This window comes from Phodopus roborovskii, unplaced genomic scaffold, assembly GCF_943737965.1.
Source record: "Phodopus roborovskii unplaced genomic scaffold, PHOROB, whole genome shotgun sequence".
NCBI lineage: Eukaryota > Metazoa > Chordata > Mammalia > Rodentia > Cricetidae > Phodopus > Phodopus roborovskii.
The window spans coordinates 10,204,915-10,226,727 of NW_026126517.1; the positions used below are offsets into that span (position 1 = coordinate 10,204,915).

Consider the following 21,813-nt stretch of genomic DNA (forward strand, 5'->3'; position numbering starts at 1 on the left):
CTTCAGGGCTTCTCTCAGCCATGGGCACCCTCAGCATAAGCAAAAAGCTGGGTAGTTGTGAGTAGGTGAGCTGGCAAAGGGTGTGTCCTCCATGCTGGTCACTCAGAATGAACACAGGGTAGAAGGCTGTACTGAGAGAATGGGCATCTAAAGCCAATCTAGGTCTGCATCCTTAAGACTGGAATGGATACAAATATTGAGTTTTGTGGTCTTAAGACTGTCATCACTTTCCGTGGATCCCACTCTTCTACAAGAAAATATAGTGTATGACAGAGTGAATTAGTTTCGTATGTATGTATTTGGCGCTGTGGGCAATGCAGTAAAGGGGACCTTTCCTCATGTCACCAAGGCAGATGGCAGAAGTGTATAACAGAAGACAGACTGAAGAAAAGCTTCCTCCCAGGCAGACTGGGAACTTAATGGGAACTCAATGCGCTTTGCCTGGTTGATGGTTACTTCTCAGCGCCCAGTATCCTCAGAAGTAAGCAATTAAGAGTACTGGCTAGCCTTCACCCGGCTCTCTCTCTCTCTCTCTCTCTCTCTCTCTCTCTCTCTCTCTCTCTCTCTCTCTCTCTCTCTCTCTCAGTTCTGTGGTGGTCTTGGTGACCCCCGTGATTTCAGTGTGACTTTCCATCTCACTTGTGTTTTACCATTAAAGGCACTAGAATAGTCTCCAAAAACTTATTTTAACACGGCCAGATCTGTACAGGAATCTGAATACTGTCGCTGAGACCAATGCAGATACGCTGTCTTCAACAGAACGTGTCTGTCCCCAGCACCTGGCTCTAGCACAGTAAGAGGCTAGCATCTCCCCACCACCCCCTTGCATTCAGGGACTGTCCAGAAGTAGAGGAATTGGCTTGAGTCTTCACGTAGAAAGAAAAAACGCTGAAGTTGGCACTTGACTATTTAACTATGGGGAGGGGCTCACTGACTCCTGATTGGTTTTACATTTCAACCTTTTTTTTTTTTTTTTTTTTTTTTTTTTTTCATCCTCTCCCTCTTTTCTGTTTCTGTCTGTGATCCCAGGGGAGGGGAAACGGGAATAGTGAGAGATCAAAAATAAACCTCTTATGTCAAAGCCGGGAAAGAAGTATAAATACGAAGGGCTAGGCAGCCCACTCGGTGCTTCCCGAGGAAGAAGGCGACTGCTCTGGACAGCGCGGAGAAGAGTGCTCGCGGCCCGGGACGCCAGCTGCTCGAGCTCCGCTAGGTTGGCTGGCTGGCGCAGGAGGAGCCGGCTGTGCGAACTAGAGGGGCCGCCAGGGGACCGCCGCGCCTGCTGCCGCTGGCCGAGTGGACCTCTCCATCTGATTGATCATTTTTCCTGGAGAGAGCGGCCTTGGGCCACCAGCACCTGCCTGCGCGCGGCTGCCTTCTTCCCTCTGCCGCGCTCCGCAGCCCTCTGCCCCCATGCTCCGCGACCCCACCGCCGCCCGGTGGCCGCCCCTCCTGCTGCTGCTATTGCAGCTGCCGCCGCTGCCACTCGTCTGCGGCGCCCCGGCAGAGCCGGGAACCGGGTCACAGGCCTCGGAGCTGCTGGTGCCCACGCGGTTGCCGGGCAGCACGAGCGAGCTCGCCTTCCACCTGTCCGCCTTCGGCCAGGGCTTCGTGCTGCGCCTGGCGCCCGACGCCAGCTTTCTAGCACCCGAGTTCAAGATCGAGCGTCTCGGGGGCTCCGGAGCTGCGGCGGGGGGCGAGCCGGGGCTACGCGGTTGCTTCTTCTCTGGCACCGTGAATGGGGAGCGAGAATCGCTGGCGGCGGTGAGCCTGTGTCGCGGGCTGAGCGGCTCTTTCTTGCTGGCAGGAGAGGAGTTCACCATCCAGCCGCAAGGCGCTGGGGACTCCCTGGACCAGCCTCACCGCCTGCAACGCTGGGGGCCCGGGCAGCACCAGGAGGACCCCGGGCTCGCCGCCGCTGAAGTCTTCCCTCTCCCTCAAGGATTCGAGTGGGAGGTGGAGATGGGTGAGGGGCTGGGACCGGAGAGAAGTAAGGACGAAAAGGACAGGGAGCAGGACAAAGAGGGGTTGCGCAAAGAGAGAGAAGACTCCAGTGAACTGCCACCACCCTTAAAATCCAAAACTAGGAGCAAACGGTTTGTTTCCGAGGCTCGCTTTGTGGAAACACTGTTGGTGGCTGATGCGTCCATGGCTGCCTTCTATGGGACAGACCTGCAGGTAGGACTCAAGAGCCTTCCCCGGACGCTAACAGCTAACAATCTAACATCTATCTCTTCCCAAATGACTTTCAATTCTTCTCTTCCCACTGGGGGGGGGGGACATCGAGCTCCCAAGCCCAACCCTAAAGGGGACTTTCTCCTTTCTGAGAAAGAACAGTAACTCCATTAACTTCTGCTATCCTGGCTTCCTATTTCCCAACCCCTAAGTCCCTTCCAATTTACAGTAGAGGCTCTGGTTCTGATTCTTCCGAGTTGGCATCCTGAGTCTCCTGCAGTACCCAGGCACCTGCTTTTCCCAAAGGACAGGAAAACTGCACCTTTTTGTTTGTTTGTTTGTTTGTTTTCCTTTAAGAGTTCTGCTACACCACCACCACCCTCCCAGGGCTGGCTTCCTTCAACTCTCTAGTCTCTAGTGGCAGTGATTCTCTGGGGTTCCCTAGTACAGGGGGCTGGGCTAAGACAAGGTAGCTGGGACTGTCTTTGGGTACAGAACTGAGATTCCTGTAAGTGAAAGAAGTCATAGGAACCTGGAAGGAAGCTGTCCAACTTCTGTACGCCCAGCTGGTTCTGATCAAGGGGCACGGGCTACCTTGCCAACCTGGCGCTCAGCCCTGGCAGAACTTGGCAATGCCAGCATCCAGCACAAGAAGGGAGGAGAACAGAATTTCTGCCTTAGGGGATTCAGCCCAGGAAACTGAAGTTTCAGTGAAAGGGGAGGGAGCTGGGCTAAAGGGTGAGGCTTTTCAGTTTACTGTGTCTAAAGGAACCAGAGCTGACCCAGCCATCCTCAGCCCAGAATCAGCTTTCAAATGTCCTGGGCAGGGAAAACTGAGTCTAGGACACTATAGCTAATAGCTGAGCATTCCTAACTACATGTAGTTGGTGCTGACTCAGCAAGAAGTGCCCCCCCCAAAAAAAAGAACAAAGTTCTTACCAAAAGGAGAAGGGATAAGTGTCCCATCTTCTGGAACATATAGAACCAGAAATGTTAGCTCAGCTAGAGGAAACTGACCTGCCCAGAGATCATAGGCTCCCAGTCAGAGATCCCAGCACCACAGCACCTTTATTAGGGTCCCTATCCAAGATTCAGTCTGTGCCTGACTGTTGTGGGTACCAAGGGCAAGGGTGCTACCTTTGCAGAATGGCCAGTCAAGGGGACAGACAGACAGCCTTCTGCTTCTCATATGGTCATCCCCGCCTTTCTGTGCTTCATGACAAAGTTCCAGTGAAAACCAGGTGGAGAGGACAGGAAATGTTGTGGGTGAGAAGTCTGCATGATTGCTGTTCTATCTACTGCGCAGACCAGTTAAACTTGGGGCAGGCTTCCTGCATGCTTTTGCGGTATTGACTCTGCTCAGAGCACTGCGAGGTTTATCAGTGCTGATGCATATTTGATTTGCTGCCTACCCTGAGAGAAGGTACCAGCCACTTCTTCTGACTTCTTTCCCCCAATAAGTATTGGAGATGTAAAAAAGGGTGAGGAGAGGGCTTCCCAGTTCTCTAAGACCAATACATCTGGCTCCAGACTCCTCCAGGAACAAACCCAGAGCTAAAACTTATGTCTCTATCCCCCAATTGGACCAGTCTCTGACATCCTTGACCGCCAAAATGTAGATCAAGAACAAGGAGAAACTGCCGGAAAGTCAGTTTTTCAGAACTCTGAGCCAAGATGTCCTCCCTAGCACCTCCCTCAGCTCCTCATTTAAATCCTGAGATGTGAAACATTTCCTTCAAGGATGTACTTGGCATCTCCAAAACTCACACTTGTCCAGGCTCCAGAATTCCCTAGCTACCGAAGCAGGACATCTGGTTCTGTCCCAGGTTATGCTGACTTCTGCTTGAGATCCAGGTTTGTTGCTCATACAAGCTGACTTTCTCTGTGAAAACCACCAAGTCCTGCTATCTTAAGACCCAGCTTATTGAAACCCATCCCCTTCATACAGAAGCTGGTCCTAAACATGTAGTCTGCAGGGAGGCTCCTGAGTGATTCATTCACGCAGACAGAAGACGCTTTGGGGTGTCTTTGGCTAATGAGATAGACAATGGTGAGGACAACAGTCCCTGATCCTCTAAGGAACAAGACACTTGGACAAGGTAATGGATTCTGGCCTACGAATCTGAGACTGCCTTGTGATGAGCCCAACTTCTCCTCTCTAAGTATGCTCCATTTAAAGAGTGGTTTTTCATGCAGGACCTCAACAGAAATGCTTCTGAGAGAGGAAGGGTATACAGATCAAAGGGGACTTGCGACTTTCCTAAGGTCATTCTAGTAGGTGTGGCAAGCTAGATTTACCACACACCCCAGATTTCCTGAACCTAAAGCTAGCATTCTTTGTTGTTGCACCCTACTGAATGTTCTCCTGAGGAAGCTCTGTGGTCCTAGCCATACTCCTACAGCTGTCTACTTTGTGATGGCTCCTTTTAAATCCAGCAGTCTCAAGATGCCCCACCAAAGTGCCAAGCCCCATTCTGAGAAGAAACCACTGTTGTCTTTAAAGCTTCAAGAAAGAATCAGCTATGATCCCGACTGTCACTGCTATCGATAGGTGTCACTCTAGTGACAATGACATTTACCAGAACTCTGTGAGTTCACTTAATCCCTTCACAAGAGAGGCCCCTACCTCCCACCTCCTTATCTGGTTTCAGAGTTAAGGGCTCATCATGAAGCAGTCTCACAGATGTGTAAACCAGAATCCATTATCTTGTCCAAGTGTCTTGTTCCTTAGAGGATCAGGACTCTTGTCCTCACCATTGCCCACCTCATTACCCAGAAACACCCAAAGTACTTTCTATCTGTGTGAATGAATTGCTCAGAACTTCCCTGCAGGTTACACGTTAAGGACTGGCCTCTGCAGGGAGGGAGTGGGTTTGAATGAGCCCAATCTTAATGTATCAGGACTTGGTTTTCTGTGACAGAACCAAATGCCCTGCTTCGGTAGCTCAGGAATTCTGGGGCCTGGACATCAGTGATTCCTATCAGGGTTGGAACAAAGGGAACTTTCTGATAGGAGGGACCACCTTGGGGGAGTCCAATAACTGTGTCTACATCTCAGATGCTACCAACTGTCCCCTGGGTGACCTTGGAACAGAACAAAGTCCCAGCAGCAGGCAGACCTCCTATGCCTTCTCAGCAGGGAGGGTCTAGGAGTGGTGTTCTTCCTCCCCACAGTAGACTGGCGCATTCCCAGATATCAAGGTTCTGCGAAATGATCCAGGAAGAGGCTGTCTCGGCCATCTCATTTACCTCTACCTTCCGGAATGAATGCTTCTTACAAGCACTAGTATCATAGTTACCCTATACACTGGTTTGCCCAGAGGAATCCCTGCCTGGTAGCATAAATAAAAACAGTGTCATCTCTTGATGTTAGTAGTGATAGTTTGGGTGAGAGACGGGTTATAGGACTCATCAACTTTATAGCTATGTCAATCTTCATGGGTAGAAGATTGTTGTGTTACATTAATTATGTTCAGCCCCCCTTCCCAATAATGAATCCTTTCTATCTCTTGCATCTACTGCAATCAGAATGACCAAACATATTTATTTCCCCAAGAAAATCCCCAAATATCCAAATGTGGGGGCGGGGTGGATCATGGCAGGGTAGCCTGGATTGCTCATTTGCTTGCAAACTCTGGTTTTGGTTTTCCTTGTAACAGCCAAGGTTGATGGTAGTAGGGTGGTCAGGAATATAGACTTAGGAAAATAGAAGTAACTGAGAGTTTCTAGGCAAGTATCTATCTCTCTGTGCCTTGATTTCTTCACGGGGAAATGGGAGCAGTCATAGCCAAGCCCTGAGATTGTCTCAAGAATGTAAGGAAGCATGGAACACATCTGAGCCAGGGTCTGGTGCTCACCAAGGCTCAGCTATTCCTAGTTGCCTTTGGTGATAAAAGGCATTTGTCTGAGTGGGTATAATGCACTGGAATGCTAGCCATTGCTTTTCAGCTTTGCTGTCCCACATGGCAGAAAGACCATCTTTACCGATTGCCCCAACTCTGGGTGTTTAGGGTTGGTTTCTGGCAGTTCTGAATAAGGGTAGCTTTTGCAACAACACCTTTTGCTGTTTTGACAAAAAAGGTGAGATAAGTATGACTGTGAGTCTCGCTCTTTCTTCCCTCCTTTGCCTCCCCCTTTCCTCCATACAGCACTATCTAAGGGCCTAGAGTCACAGCAGGAAATAAGAGTAGAAACGCCACATATGGGCATACATTGCCACTCTTCTGACATCCCCTGGAATGCCACACAGGATTTAGTTCAGTATCCACTGTGTGAGAGCAAATAAAGTACTGCAGGTGATGTTGTAGCCAGGATGAGGAGCCATTAGTAGTGCACTTTGCTGAGGTTCAGCCTCTACAAGGATCCCAAAGGTAGGCTTTGATTGCCATAGAAACATCCAAGAACCTGGGGAAGGAATGTTCATACTTGTAGCTCCAAGAATTCTGGGGGCACTAACAGAGAAGACCCCCCTCCACAGAAATGCCACCTTTACCTACAGAAAATTAAGTTGTTGATTCAACTTGCCTGTGGTGGTTATGGGCTTCCATCACTCTGGGATAGTTTTGGAGGTTGTCTACCAAACAACAGGGGCCTCAGACAACAGGGGGAAGACTCATTTCTACTCTTTAACTAACAGTTCATGCTTGTGTGGTAAGCAGGGGGTGTGGGGTATAAATAGACACCAGGTGGCAGAGCAAGCAAGCCATTTGACCTTTTCTCTGACTGGAACCTGGGCCTGCTCCCTGTATCTGTAAGTCCGGTCTGTCCTTCAGGACCCAGAGAACAGATGGGGATTCAGAAGCTTACAGACTCCAGGTGACATGCCTAGCCCAAGCTCAGCAATCCTTGTCCCTGGAGAACTATGACACACACTAGGATGCAGAGCTCCCGCCACAGTGTCTAGAAGATCCAGCTGGACAAGGGAGATAGTGGAGATGACCTGCTTCTGGGTGAGATAGGGACTGGAGGTTCTGAAAGGAACGCTGGGTCGTGGAATCTGGGTGACCCTCCACCATGCAGATTATCTTGTAAGATAGTCAGTGACAAAGAGCTTAAGATTTCTCCATAGCCAGCTGGCGCCTTGGAGGTATGATTCCCTGGCCATCTCAGCCTGATAGATGTTCAGTGTCTGGAGAAGAGGATCTCATGAATTCCCTATCCTGTACTCCATCCACATAGCTGTTTGCATTTTGCCTGAGGGACTAGTGCATTATCTGTTGCTCTAAGTCTGGTTTGGTCTGGTCAGCTTGCACATACAGACCATTCTTGGATCCCCAGATCTTCCAGATCCTCACAGTAGACCTCCTTGGTTGAATACCTGGAATCCAGCATCTTGGCCTCACACTGTTTTGAAAAGATCTCATCTCCCTAGTTTTCAGATTTGCAGCTGGGACTCAACAAAAAGAAATCCTGGAAGGACAGTTGCAGATTGCTCCAGAAGAGATTCCCAGGGCTTGGTCCAGTCAGATCCTAGACTCACCATGCAGACCAGAGACTGTCTGTCCTCTCTCAATAAGCAGTGAAGATCTTGCCAGAAACTTGTCTCACAAGTCACCACTCCTCAGGACTCACCCCCAGTCGCATTGCATAAGGATGTGATTGCATTTTTCCCCTCAGTAATCCAACCCAGGGAACAAATGCCAAGTTGCAGCTTTGCTGATAAGATGTTTACATCAGGCTAAACAAGCTGGAGTGCATGGCCTGCTGAGTAACCTGAGCTCAGAAACCCGCCAGCCTGTTTGTAGGGCTAATGAAACATCTGGTCTATTGCCTACAGGATGAACAGACAGGGCCCATTCACAAATAATGAACTCCCACACATGGCCTTCCTCGATGGAGTGCCTCCCTCCTCATAGCCTTTCCTCTCCTTCTACTCCCACCTTTTAGACCACAGGAGAACAGAGAGAGAGGGGAGCTGAGGGATATGAAGCTCCAGGGAGCAGCAAAAAAGGGCAAAGCACGCAAGTAAGCAACTGCTCAACTGGCCGCACCATGGATTCAAGGCATGCCAGCTTGTCACCCTTTGTCCCTGCCTCTGAAAAATAATCCATAAGGTCCCAGAGGCAGGACAATAATCTCCCATCTGGACTTCCCTCAAAGCCTCGGAATCCAGCAAGAAAGCAGTTGGCAGCTCAAGGATAGGCCACAGGCCAATTAATGATGTAGGATGGTAGGCCCTTCATTTGGCCTGGGTGGGACTGAGAGCAGGTGGGATCCTCAGCATGTGGGTCTCATTAGGCCCTCAGGCTTCTCTCAAGTCTCAAATAGAAATGAATAAATACTAGGGAAGGTGGGAGGGGAACAACTGTCCAGGCAGAAACCAGAAATATGAACTCTAGGGACCTCTAGGGAGGAGCGTGGACCTCAGACACTGACCTGGGCTGGTATCTTGACTTTAAGAGTAGCGTGATCTGCAAGAACTTTTTGAATAAGCAGAATAGCAATGCCTGACCTATAGTTACTGTGAGAAGTCAATGAGGTGATGTGTCAACTATGGCCAATGACTTCTACAGAGTGTCTGTTGCTAAGGGTAATTATTAGAGCAAAGTTTGCAGAGTTAACAGTTCCCATGCTACAAAGAAGTCATCCCGATGAATACCAGGAAAATGCTCAGACAGATCCTAAGAGGGAAATTCCACTGACTGTGAGTCTTTAGACTATTACTTGAGTGAAGCCAGGGAAGATGGGGGTGCTTCACACGGAACCAGCTGGTGACCTAGGCAGTCAGAATAAGCCATCCAATTCAATAGAACTTTTTATTTACAGTTCCAATGCAGCATCCATACTCCATGTACAGCTGCTGATGGACTCCAACTGTGGCTGGTGCATTGGAAGAGCTAACTGTATTGAATTTTAATTAATTACTAGGAAGTAGGTCACTCCCATGACCTGGATCTTAAATGCTCAAGTTTTGTGATCAAATAGGTCTGCGCGCAGATGATGGTTCATTAGCTTTGTGTTCTTGGACTTGTTCCTCTCTGGGGAAATAGCACCAAGTCCTCGAATGTTTTCCTAATCCTTATGAGATGCTACATATCTAGGGCTCAGCCCAGAGTCTGTCATGTGTGAGGTGAGTGGTAGCACTGGGCAGCCAAGGGCATGAAAGTGATTAGTGTTCTCTCACTGTTCCCCCTCCCTGGTAGAACCACATCCTCACAGTGATGGCAATGGCAGCCCGAATCTACAAGCACCCGAGCATCAGGAACTCCATCAACCTTGTGGTGGTAAAAGTGTTGATAGTGGAAGAGGAAGGATGGGGCCCGGAGGTATCGGACAACGGTGGGCTCACACTGCGCAACTTCTGCAGCTGGCAGCAGCGCTTCAACAAGCCCAGCGACCGCCACCCAGAGCATTATGACACTGCCATTTTGTTCACCAGACAGGTGTGTGGGCTGGCCCTGGAAGCCCGTGAAGTTGGGAAGATGGCAGATAAAAGGGAGAGCTCTGAGGTCTGCCCAAACATGGGAACTGTCTCCCTGCTGGCTCCAGCTGGACTTGGGAGGCCTCTTGCTGGAATGATGAGAAAGAGGTTATGGGGACAAGTGTGAGGCCATTGCAAGGGGAGAAGAATCTTATAAGGGCCCTTTTCCAAAAGTTTGTGACCAGCTGTCTGCTGAGGTCATACCAAGAGGAAACAGACTCAAGCTGCCCTGGGAGAGGTCTGGAAATGGAAATGGGAAATGGGTTCTGTCTTCAGGCTGCTTAGGCATGGGGATGATAACCTAGGGATTCCCGAGGTTGTCACATAGAGCAGCTTGGTGACTTAATTAAACAGGTTTCCTGAAGGCCGTGAGCACAGTTATGTATGCCAGGCCTTGCCTATTTCATTAGTCCTCATGAGAGCCACAGGTGGAGGTAAAAGGGTCTTATACCCATTTTGTAACAGAGGCACCAAGAGGCCATCCGGCAGTGGTGCCCACGGGTAAGCCCAAGCAATCCTACTGCAGGGCCAGACTCCAAGCATTTATGAAGCTCTATAGCCCAAAGCAAGTCTTTGAAGTTCCAGCCAAGCCAATTGTCACTCAGTGACCCCCTCTTGCTGCCGTGTGTGTGTGTGTGTGTGTGTGTGTGTGTGTGTGTGTGTGTGTGTGTGTGTAGTGCTAAGCTTAGAAAAACAAGAGTAGGTGAACCAGTTGTCACAACCAAGACAGAAAAATCAAGAATGCAGGACAACTGGGTGGGATGTCTAGAAGCTAAACTCTACTGACTATCCCATTCTTTTTAAAAAGCTTTAGAAGGCTCAGTAATGTTTACAGCATCAGGTGGTGTCTCTCAGAAGGCTGAGTGAGACAGTGGGCACTCACTCTGCTCTCCATGCCTATTTCTGCAACCTAACATGCTCTCTTTACCAAACAGAATTTCTGTGGGAAGGGGGAACAATGTGACACCCTGGGAATGGCAGATGTCGGCACCATCTGTGACCCTAACAAGAGCTGCTCAGTGATCAAGGATGAGGGCTTGCAGGCAGCCTACACTCTGGCCCATGAGCTAGGTAAGAGCTTGCTTCACACATCAGAGAAAGCTTTGCCTTTCAAGTCCACAGCTGCCCGGATTCTGAGAAGGAATCAGTCTCATTTGTAGGCACTGACAAAGTGATTCTGTGTAAATAGATGTTGTACCTGATATTACTGACTCCATTCCTACCCTGAGCATAAGACCAAAGCAGCAGTATCCAGAGAATGCCCAAACATGGCAGAAATATTAGGGTCACAATGATGTAAGTAAGCTAAATAGTTAGGCTTCATGGGGAGATGGGTTATGAAGAGATAGCCATGTTAGACAAACAGCAGTAGAAGTGAACATAAGATCCAGAGAGATCTGCCAAAAACTAAAGGCATCTGTCTCAATGGTTCTCAGTCATATGAAAGGCTTCCCGGAAGTAGACCTGAGGATAAAACCCAAAGCAAAAGTGTTCAGGGAGTCTGGGTAGCCATGCCAGTTGGGAGATAGTGACAGGAAAGGACTGTTGAACCCATCAACATTGCTGGCCACACAGGGACAAACAGGCAGGACAGGGCACCTGGAGGTGTGGGCAAGCTGGAATGAACCACGGTTCTCTGCTCCCCCCACCCCCAACCAGGGCACGTTCTCAGCATGCCCCATGATGATTCTAAGCCCTGTGTGAGGCTGTTTGGGTCCATGGGCAAATACCACATGATGGCACCATTCTTCATCCATGTGAACAAGACGCTGCCCTGGTCTCCCTGCAGTGCTGTGTACCTCACAGAGCTCCTGGATGATGGTCACGGTATGCTCCACTCTGCTTCCCTCAACTTCTCCCCACCCATCTGCTTTAGAGCCTCTTTCATGACTGCTGGCACCTGCTCTGCCCTGGGGACTCCCTGCAGCTGTGCTTTCTCACAAAGCCCACAGGGTGGGGAGAGACTTCAGAGGCATGTCATCCTAGAAAGGCATGCTAAGCATCCTCCCAGAATGCTCTTCCTTGCCCCATCTTCCCATAGCCAGAGCTCTGGGCTAACTTAGATGTACTCATTCCAAAGCAAAAAGAATTAGTCTGAGAAGGTTGTCTGGAAGCGGTGAGTTAAAGCAGAACGTAAAGGAATGGAAGGCTGTTTGTAGTTTGAAAAAGCAGAGAATGTTCCAGGCTGGAGTGGTAGACTGTACGGCAGCTGAGAAATGGCAAAAGGACTGTGAGCAGGTCACTCCAGAGCAAGGGTCTAGGGCAGGGGTGCAGAGTTAAAGAAGTTTGGATTGTTGAACAAAGTAGTGAAGAAACTATTCTAGATTCTAGTAGGCAAGGATATAGCTGATGCAGAAATAGTAGATAGTACAAATGTCAATAATCAGACTTTATTGCATGCCCAGGTTCATAAGTGGGGTGTAGTTTAATAGTGCAAGTGGCTGGCAGTTACTAGATACATGAGCATCACTGGAAAACTGCCTGACATGTTTTGAACAGTAAAACTCATCCTACAGAAACCTTTGCTATAGTTGCCCAGAATTAAATGAGCTCTATGTATATGATTGGATGTTGGTGGTGTTTAGATCAAGGATAAAGAACCTGGGATGCCCAGACACTTAAGTACATCATTCAGAATTGGAGCTTCATGCAGGAGACAATGGGGACCTGAGAGCAAGGCGCCACCCTTGTTCTGACTCATCTCTTTCCTCTGTTCTCAGGAGATTGTCTCCTAGATGCCCCTACCTCGGTCTTACCCTTCCCCACAGGCCTTCCAGGCCACAGTACCCTCTATGAGCTGGATCAGCAGTGCAAGCAGATCTTTGGGCCTGATTTCCGCCACTGCCCCAACACCTCTGTGGAAGACATCTGTGTCCAGCTCTGGTGCCGCCATCAGGATAGTGATGAGCCTGTTTGCCACACGAAGAACGGCAGCCTACTCTGGGCTGATGGTACACCCTGTGGCCCTGAGCACCTATGCCTGTATGGCAGCTGTGTGCTTAAGGAGGAAGTGGAGAAGCCCAAGGTGAGAAAGGTGGAGAGGAGATTAAGGAAAGAGATGAAAGCTGGAGTGGGAGGCAAAGGTACCACATTTGAGAGGCAGGCTAAGCTTTCAGCCAAGTTGCAAGTGTGTATCAGAAAAATCACTCATCTTTCAACAACACAAACTGTAACTACCCCCACTGAGGAGCTTTGAGGCTAGCTCCGTGTAAATGGGATGCTGCCATTGCTACCTGCACTTTAGCATCTCCTCCTTGGTGCCCTTTTGTAGCTAATTTGGGAGAAGGTGTGAAGACCAGAAAGAAGGTGGGCACTAAGCAAATGAGAGCCTGAAGGAATCCACTATAATTAGAGAGTGACATGAGCTAGGATTATTTCATCAAGGTCTGAGTATTCTTGCCTACCACGTTTGAGCTGAGTGTCTTAGTAGAAATCAGAGAATTTGTGTAAGAGTAAGAATGCCATACTCCCAGAGGAGGAGAGAAGGGATCCGAGTGGCCTGTGTTCAAAAAGAGAAAACTTGGCCCAGTACAGAGGAAACTTACATGAAAAACCAAGCCAATGCCAGTGAGGGTTCTAAGTGGTTCATTTCTTCTCCCTGCTCTTAATACATCCAAACAGTAAGGCTGATCACATTTCTCCTACTGCAAGTCATGGAGCCTTCATGATGAAATACCATCCAATGAGTTTCACAGCCTGGACCCTGCCCAGCACTGAATCGCCACGGTGGCTCAATCATGTTCCAAGGGCTGTCCTCGGTGGCATTCAGTTGTGCTGAGCTTGGGAGCCTTCCTGGCCTGTGAAACACCACACACTCTCATCTGAAGCCTGGGCCGGTGCAGCATTCATGGATTCCAGCTCAGCCAGCTCCCGTTCTGCCCATTCATTCTCTCCTGGAGTTGAGAGGAGGATCCAACCACCCATCTCAGAGGCAGGGTGACATAAAACAGTCACAGGATCATCTATCCTTAAAGTGAAAAGGCAGGACTGGAGACTAACTTTTGTATGCAGCGCCATGCCTGTCAAATGAAAGTACCACAGCTTTAGGATTTTATATCAAAGCATATGGATGGAAGGGTACTGTGAGAATCACGGGAGTGGCTTCTTTTGGGGCAGTGGTGTATTTTGAATGACTGCTTTCTTTTCTTTCTTCCTTTATTTATTTTTTTCATTCTTCTGCTTTTATTTTTATATGGGCAAAGGTGGCTTTAGTAAAAGAAAAAATTAACTTAGAACTCTCTATGGAGCTATCAAGGAAAAGATTTTGTTCTCATAAGTCTGTTGTAAACTTGGAAGTGACTCTGTTGGTTGCCCAGCACTGTCTTTGCTCTGAAACCGGTAGCTGAAAACAAGTGTGACAAGACCTCTCAGTGACCATTTCTTTAGACCAAGACTTCTCAGCCTTGCCACCAGTAACATTTGGACCTGGGAAAGGCTTTGGGGTAGTGTGCACTGTTAGCTATTTAGAAGAATCGTTGTCTTAATTCACCAGGTGCTAGTGGCATATTATCCTCCCTAGGTGAGGCAAGCACAATGACTCCATGCTCCTCCATGAAGAACAGCATGGGCCCCAGTGGAAACCTACTGCATCAGACCCAAACTCATTCATAAATGTCTCTCTCCCCTACTCATTCAGCAGCTATTGTGTTGAGCACTTGGCAAGAGTAAAGTGCTGTTTTACATCCACTGGATGGTCACAGCAAGCAAACCCAGAGCAGCCTCTATGCTCACACTATCAAGCCACACCAAGCAAGGCACACTATCATAAAACAAGCCATTGAAATTATTATTAGAACTCCATACACTCACATGAGCATAACTTAGTTGAGGAAGTCAGGTCCACAGCCAACAAGTGACACAGACAACTGAAGTTTGCCCCTCTTTGGTTCTGATTCAGTAACTTTGTGTGTTGCAGGCTGTGGTAAATGGAGACTGGGGTCCATGGGGACCCTGGGGAGAATGTTCTCGCACCTGTGGAGGAGGAATACAGTTTTCCAACCGTGAGTGTGATAATCCGGTGCCTCAGAATGGAGGAAGATTCTGCCTGGGTGAGAGAGTCAAGTACCAATCATGCAACACAGAGGAATGTCCACCAAATGGTAATTACCTGCCGGCATAGTGGATGGTGTAAGTGCAACAGATCCCAAGAGGAGGGGAAGGCAAGGGCCACAGGGTATAGCATTGAGTCCTGATCCGTTCCAAATTTACACGGATTCTGCAAGACATCGAGCTTGGGAGCAGTCCTCAAGCACCCAGGGCAGCTCTCAGTTTTGGGAAAGGCTGGTAATGTCAAAGAAGGGAGACTACCCTTGTCCTGGTCTCTGAGCTGTAGACAGACAAAGCATGTCACTCCCAACCAAATCTGCCTGGAAGGGACTTTTGAGGTGGGGTTGTGTGGAGGGTAATCATCGTCTTGGAGGCATCTGAACCCTTCTCTATGGGCAGACAGAAGCCTTTTCCAAAGCAAGTGTCAGAGCCAAACCTCCAAGGCCTCTCCAGCCAGCGTTCAGCTCAGGCAGGAGAGAGGATCTCGGAGTGTGATTCCTGGGTACATTCCTTCTGAGAAGAGCTGCCCATCTACCCTTGGAGCCATGGCAACTACCTGACAGAGCCTTCCCAGGAAAGAACACCACCTCTGCCTCCCTTTGCTCATTCCTATCCCCCTAGGTCATGCTAGAAAGCACACATGTAAACTCAGAGGTGGACAAGGGCAGTAGCCAACTCAGGAAAAGGAATTGGAATTTTTTTCACCACCAATCCAGCACTAGTTTGGACAGCTCCAGGAAGTGCTGGCAGCATAAAAAGACAAGGGAAGCTTTAGGAGAAATTGTCCCAAGTACCAAGATGCTCTGGCACTGGGCTAGGTGTCTAACAGGGAAATCTGTAGGCTCTGCAGTTTTGCTAAACAGGAAGGATCAGTAATGATATGAGGGTTTAGAAATTTCTCTCTGGTATTGAGAGTTTGCAAAGTAGGCATAAATGATAGGTGATATTTTGATTTCACATGTACTGAGATCAGCCAGTGTCTCTGTGTGTCCATAACTAATAGATTAAACTAGAAACATACAAGGCAGGGTCTTGCAGTGTAATTAGTGGTAAATTATTTTACATAGCAATTATGGCTTCCTCTATGAGGCAGCAACCCTGGGCTTCTGAGGAATTCAGAGAAAGGCCCAGGGGATGATATATTGGTGAGACAGGAGGAATGGGCCTGGGTGAGGCAGGTATAAGATGCGCTATCATTTGCTCAGGTAGGGCCAAGCAGAAAGTAGCAGCATGATGTAGCCAGACCAGAAAGGCCCTTAAAGTCTGACACATTGTATGTGGATTGTCCATGACAACTATCCTATCAGGTCACTTTGAAGCCTTTGCAGGCATAGCCAGGATCCCTTTAGCAATATGGACTCACAAACTCAGCACTGTACAACTGTGTTTAGAAATCTCCATGGGCCATTTGGATGCACAGCCAGGGTGGAAATGCATGGTAGAACAAGCAGGCTTATTTCAGGATTGTGCAAGGAATCACTCACATCTGAAGGGTAGATTGGTCTGAAGGCAGTGCATATATGCCTTCATATGAGCACTGGGGAGGCTCGCTGGAGGCTGAGCACAGGGTCCCCAGAGCACAGCATGAGGCCTGGGCCTGTGATTATGAGAGTCATACACATGCACTTGAAATCACAAATTTTCCTGAATTTGGCAGAGGATGTCATGGTAGATTAGAATAGCATAGAGAGATGCTTGAATGTTCGGGATGGTGGGGTGCCAGTCTCATTTTGGGTTATAATAATGCCAAACCAAAACAATTATCAGAAGACTAAGATAATGCTGATTGAGGGGTAATTATAGTACCTGCAGATGGAGCTCTCTCATAGACACTCAAAAAATGAGATGTAGAGGCAAGACCAGAAATGTCAGTGAGTCTTTGCCACGTGTCCGTTGTTACTAGGGAAATCAACACAGAGTATAATTAGCAGAGCCCTGAAAATATCGCTCTGTATCAATCATCCGTGCCCAAATGGAAAGGATATTTGTGCCAGAAAGCCCAGTGTGAGGCTGGATGACTCCTCCCCTTGGATCTTTTAGGAAGGGTCACCCACCAGCACCCAGGTATGTCTAGAAATAATGGGCTATGCCTGTGTCCTTGGGGTGAGTCTGAAGCCTAGAGAAAGAAAGGGACCCTGGAACCACAGCTTTCTCTACCAGAGTCCTTCAGTGGGTGTGTTACTTCCATATTCCTTGCACTTCTCAGGCAAAAGCTTCAGGGAGCAGCAGTGTGAGAAATACAATGCCTACAACCATACTGACATGGATGGGAATTTCCTGCAGTGGGTCCCCAAATATTCAGGAGTGTCCCCCCGGGACCGATGCAAGCTGTTCTGCAGAGCCCGGGGGAGGAGTGAGTTCAAAGTGTTTGAAGCCAAGGTAAGAGTCTCCTGGATTCCGACAGGGATGGGAACAACAGGCATGTATTGCCACCCCTGCCTGCAGATTGCTTCTGTGTGCTACATGTCCCCTCTTGCCTTTCCCTTCCCAGGTGATCGATGGCACCCTGTGTGGGCCAGATACTCTGTCCATCTGCGTCCGGGGGCAATGTGTGAAGGCTGGCTGTGACCATGTGGTGAACTCACTTAAGAAGCTGGACAAATGTGGGGTGTGTGGGGGCAAAGGCACTACCTGTAGGAAGGTCTCCGGTTCTTTCACCCCCTTTAGGTGGGTATCCTAGTGGTTGTACCTAGGCAGAGGAACACAAAGGGCTTTGGACACTGATGGCTTCTAGTGTAAATTACAGCTGCTAGTTAACAGTTGTGTAGATGGCATGGGGGGGTGTCTTATAAGTACTTCAAGTCTCCATTTCTCCTCAGAATGTCAGTGGTCTTCAATTCTCACAGTCATTGTCAGGATTTCCTGAGGTAGAAGGTGTAGAGCACTTGGCATAGGATCTGGCCACAGAGAGGATGGGACCAGGGAAGCCATTATTAGTTTATTAGAGCTGGAAACCACATGGACAGGAATGTGTCAGCTCTGAGTCAATTAGCAGGAGAGCAACACTGAGTAACCCAGGACTCACACACAAAAGAGCTCTCCTGGGCCAATGGAAAGGACATCTAACCCTAAGGCCAGTGAGCCCCGTCCTCCTATGACTAGCTCTTCATCAGAGAAGAGAGCACAAACCAGTGAGTGGCTCAGCACCCTTGGGAATCTGAGGACTCAGAGAGCTTCTCACAGCATTAGAGCTCCTGGGGTGTTCCAAAGGGCATTCATTCTACTGGGCAAGGCCAATACTGTTATTCCCTACCTTTGGGTGGAGGACCTGAAACATGGAAAGATCAATTGACTTTTCTAAGGTCATACTGAGAGCTAGTGATAGATAAAGAAAACTTGGGTTTCTTCTTTTCTTCTTCCTGCTGTGCCAAAGATTATACCCAGGGCATCTCGGCATGCCAGGCCAGGTTCTTTAAGTACCTGGTGATTATTGTCTGCTGTCCCTTGCACTTCCTGGAGCACCCCAGAGGGTAAGGTCGAGGTCAAGTGTTTCCTTGGTCACTCTGGTATCAAGCGCATTCATATGACTTTTTAATCATTCAAGCCTCCAATCCAGCCCCAGTACCTCAGAGCTTTCTAACTAGTGAACCTTGCTCCATCCTTCTCTATATTCCCCCTCTCTCCTTTCCTTCCTTTCTCCTTTACTCCCTCCCTCCTCCTTTTCTATCCTCTCCTTTCCATGTACATATGTTGTAGTAGTATATATCTCAGAAAATAGAACCAGTTCATAGCAGCCAACTTGGAAGTATTTTCACATTTAAGCTCAAAAACGGTTGAGTTATTCAGATCCTGGATCCCTTTAGCCACTCCTCCTAGGTCCTAGACATATGCCTTGGATACTTTCCCTAGCCTTAGACTGGTCCCAGCTGGACATAGAGAAAGAATAGCAAAGAGTCCACCTGATGGCCCTCCTCAATACTTTATCTCAGCCTGTGTAACCCAGATTCCCATAGGAGGACAAGGAACTAAGCTTTGACATCCTACATAAAGCCCCACGTCTACAATGGAGTGGAAGCATTTCCCCCAATAGTATCCCATCACCAAAAGCCATGGTACTCTTGGTGTCTGGGAACACTCAAAAGGAGGCTCCAGAGAAGCAAGTTTCACCTCCCCCCCCACACCAATCCTTCCCCATAGTAGTCAAATATTATATGAAGGCTAACTCAAAGCAGCAGTGTTAGTTTGCTTCCTGGCTGGGTTCTGGCACGAGTGACAGGCTCCAATTTTTCCTCATGAGATTGAGCTCTAGGTCTGGAGGTAGCTATGCCTACTTTTACCACTGTAAGGCAGCAAATGTATTTGAATTCTCACTTGAACCAAGGAGGGGCCAGGTTGCCAACACTTTTCTCCCAGGCTCTCCTGTGTTGCTGTCAAGGTCTACATGTCTAACTGCCTCAATATCCACAGTAGATTTATCAGATGAAGCAAAAACCCATGGGAAGCCCAATGCCCAAGACAATTCTGTCTTCCTTGCCAAATAATTTATTTAGAATTTTAAAAATGTTTTATTTATGTGCATTTGTGGTTTTGCCTGTATCTATGTCTGTGTGAGGGTGTGGGATCCTGGAACTGGAGTTACAGACAGTCGTGAGCTGCCATGTGGGTGCTGAGAATTGAACCCCAGGTCCTCTGGAAGAATAGCCAGTACTCTTAACTGCTCAGCCCTGTCTCCAGCCCCCTTATTTAGAACTTTGAGGCAATCACTTTATTATTTGCTGGTTGTTTTGTCTGTTCGCCCCCAGCCATGTGGGAAACTCATTTTAATTACCAGGCTAGGGAACCACCAGCCCTAACAGTTTTTCTGTCTCTATCATAGTTATGGCTACAATGACATTGTCACCATCCCAGCTGGTGCCACAAACATTGACGTGAAACAACGGAGCTACCCAGGGGTCCCAAATGATGGCAGCTACCTGGCACTGAAGACAACCACTGGGCAGTACCTGCTCAATGGCAACCTGGCCATCTCTGCCATAGAGCAGGACATCCTGATGAAGGGGACCATTCTAAAGTACAGTGGTTCCATGGCTACCCTGGAGAGGCTGCAGAGCTTCCAGGCCCTACCTGAGCCTCTAATAGTACAGCTCCTGACTGTGTCTAGTGAGGTCTTGCCTCCAAAAGTCAGATACACCTTCTTCGTTCCCAATGACAAGGACTTCAGCATGCAGAATAGCAAAGAAAGAGCAACCACCAACATCATCCAGTCTTTGCCCCATGCAGAGTGGGTTCTGGGGGATTGGTCTGAATGCCCTAGCACTTGTGGAGGTAGCTGGCATCGACGGACTGTGGAATGCAGGGACCCTTCAGGTCAGGCCTCTGACACTTGTGATGAAGCTCTGAAACCTGAAGATGCCAAACCCTGTGGAAGCCAGCCATGTCCCTTCTGATTCCCTTGGGGGGGAAATGTATTGGCTCATGGACTTGGGTTACTTGGGTATATAGACAAGGGTCCCCTCTGAGGTCATACTACATATCAAGATGGCTTGGACCTTCAGGGCCTCCTGTTACTACAGCCCTTTGGTTCTGCCTAATTCATAAGGAAGAGGAGAAGAGGGTATGAGGGTAACAGATCCTGAAGTTGACTGTCCAGTCGACTGGACCTTGCTTAGGTTCAAGTAGAGGGTATAGGTTAAAAGGTAAAAGTGCACTTATTGACCCAAATGGGAGACTTCAGAGCCTGCCTTTTTGAAAAGGACTAGCAAAGTTAAATGAAAAAGATTTTTTTTTTTCTATTTGGTTTCCCCAGTAATCAATCTACCTCACTGTGGGGGGAAAATCAGTATATGAGAGGTATGAGGCCAAGTGTTGTTGGTGAATATCAAAGCAAGCCCCATAGCTATCTCCAAGTTATCTTTAGAAATGACCATGAATATCTTCAGTGTTAAAAATCCAACGTCTAAAGGGTGATGGTGTCCATCACCGGTTTATAGAGAGCCATTTGTTCTCAGGCTGCCACCTGCTGGGGTGGACCCATTTCAACTATTTATGCAAATATGTCTCTGCACTAAAGTGTGATCTTATGCTAATGAAATTGTCTAGTCTGGTTCATTACTTCTCTGGAAAGGGCAAAGACCCAGCATCCAAAAACACAGGCTAAAACAAGCTAACTTGGAGCACACATAAGGGAACCCTATTTTTTCATTGTTGTTCATTTTGTTGTTTTGAGAGAGGGTCCCTTGTAGTCCAGAATAGCCTCAAACTCCATGTAATCAAGGGTGGTCTTGAGCTTCTGACCCTCCTGTCTCCACCTCCTCCCTCCCAAGTGCTGAAATTGCAGTGGTGCACCACCATGCCTGTTTCTAAATTTTTATTTATTTTGGGGCAGGGGCTTGTTATTCTCGAGAAAGAGAAAGTGAGCGTTCTGCTCAGCAAGCTACCCTATCAGCACTCTCATGTGCTGGCTTGCCTCATTTAAGAAAACAAACAAACAAACAAACCACAAGTGCCTCTTGGGACCCCAGGATTTCTCACCTTCTGCCTAGGGGACATCACTCCAGTGACATCAGCACCTGCTCAACACCTGACCCCCACCACATTTCACCCATATCTCACAACTCCTTTAGTCCAACTTCCCAAAGAACACTATGAACCTGGAATAACGGTCCCTAACTGATGCCCACTGGAAAGCCTGGGAGCCTCTAAAACCCTGTCTTCAGAGCTCATCTCTCCCAAGGCTCAGAAGAGCTCCCTGGCTCAATCTTCCATATAAGGGACACAATCCTTGGTCACAAATGGCTGAGAAGAAATGGGCATTAAAAATGGTATCCTAGGAGCTGAAGAGATGGCTCAGTGGATAAAGTGCTTGATGTTCAGGTGTGAAACCAGGGTCCACATCACCAGTACCCATGTAACAAGCCAAGTGGGTTGGAAGCCTGCCTGTAATTCCAAAGTTCAGAAGGAAGTGACAGGGGAACTACAGGCAAACTGAGTAGAGTTTACAGCAACTAGAGTAGCTAGATTACTTTAGTAGTAGACTAGCTAGAGTAACCAATCATCAAGCTCCAGGTTCGGCAAGACACCTTACCTCAATAAAGAAAGTGGGAGGCAATCAAGAAAGAGCTAATATCAACCTCTGACCTCTACATGCACCCACATGTACACACACACACACACACACACACACACACACACACACACACACAGACCATAAAGATATATGCATGCAAAAAATA

The 21,813-nt window shown here is 48.4% G+C and overlaps 1 protein-coding gene across 1 annotated transcript; it reads left to right on the forward strand.

Annotated features, from left to right (window-relative positions):
- The first annotated feature begins 969 nt into the window (after nucleotides 1–969).
- Adamts8 (ADAM metallopeptidase with thrombospondin type 1 motif 8) lies at nucleotides 970–20,672 on the forward strand. Its single transcript, XM_051197033.1, has 9 exons — nucleotides 970–2,178; nucleotides 9,318–9,557; nucleotides 10,531–10,666; nucleotides 11,255–11,422; nucleotides 12,316–12,620; nucleotides 14,511–14,694; nucleotides 16,848–17,020; nucleotides 17,133–17,308; nucleotides 19,458–20,672. The coding sequence occupies exons 1-9, from the start codon at nucleotides 1,414–1,416 to the stop codon at nucleotides 20,026–20,028; spliced, it is 2,718 nt and encodes a 905-aa protein (XP_051052990.1). The 5' UTR covers nucleotides 970–1,413; the 3' UTR covers nucleotides 20,029–20,672.
- Nucleotides 20,673–21,813: the final 1,141 nt, after the last annotated feature.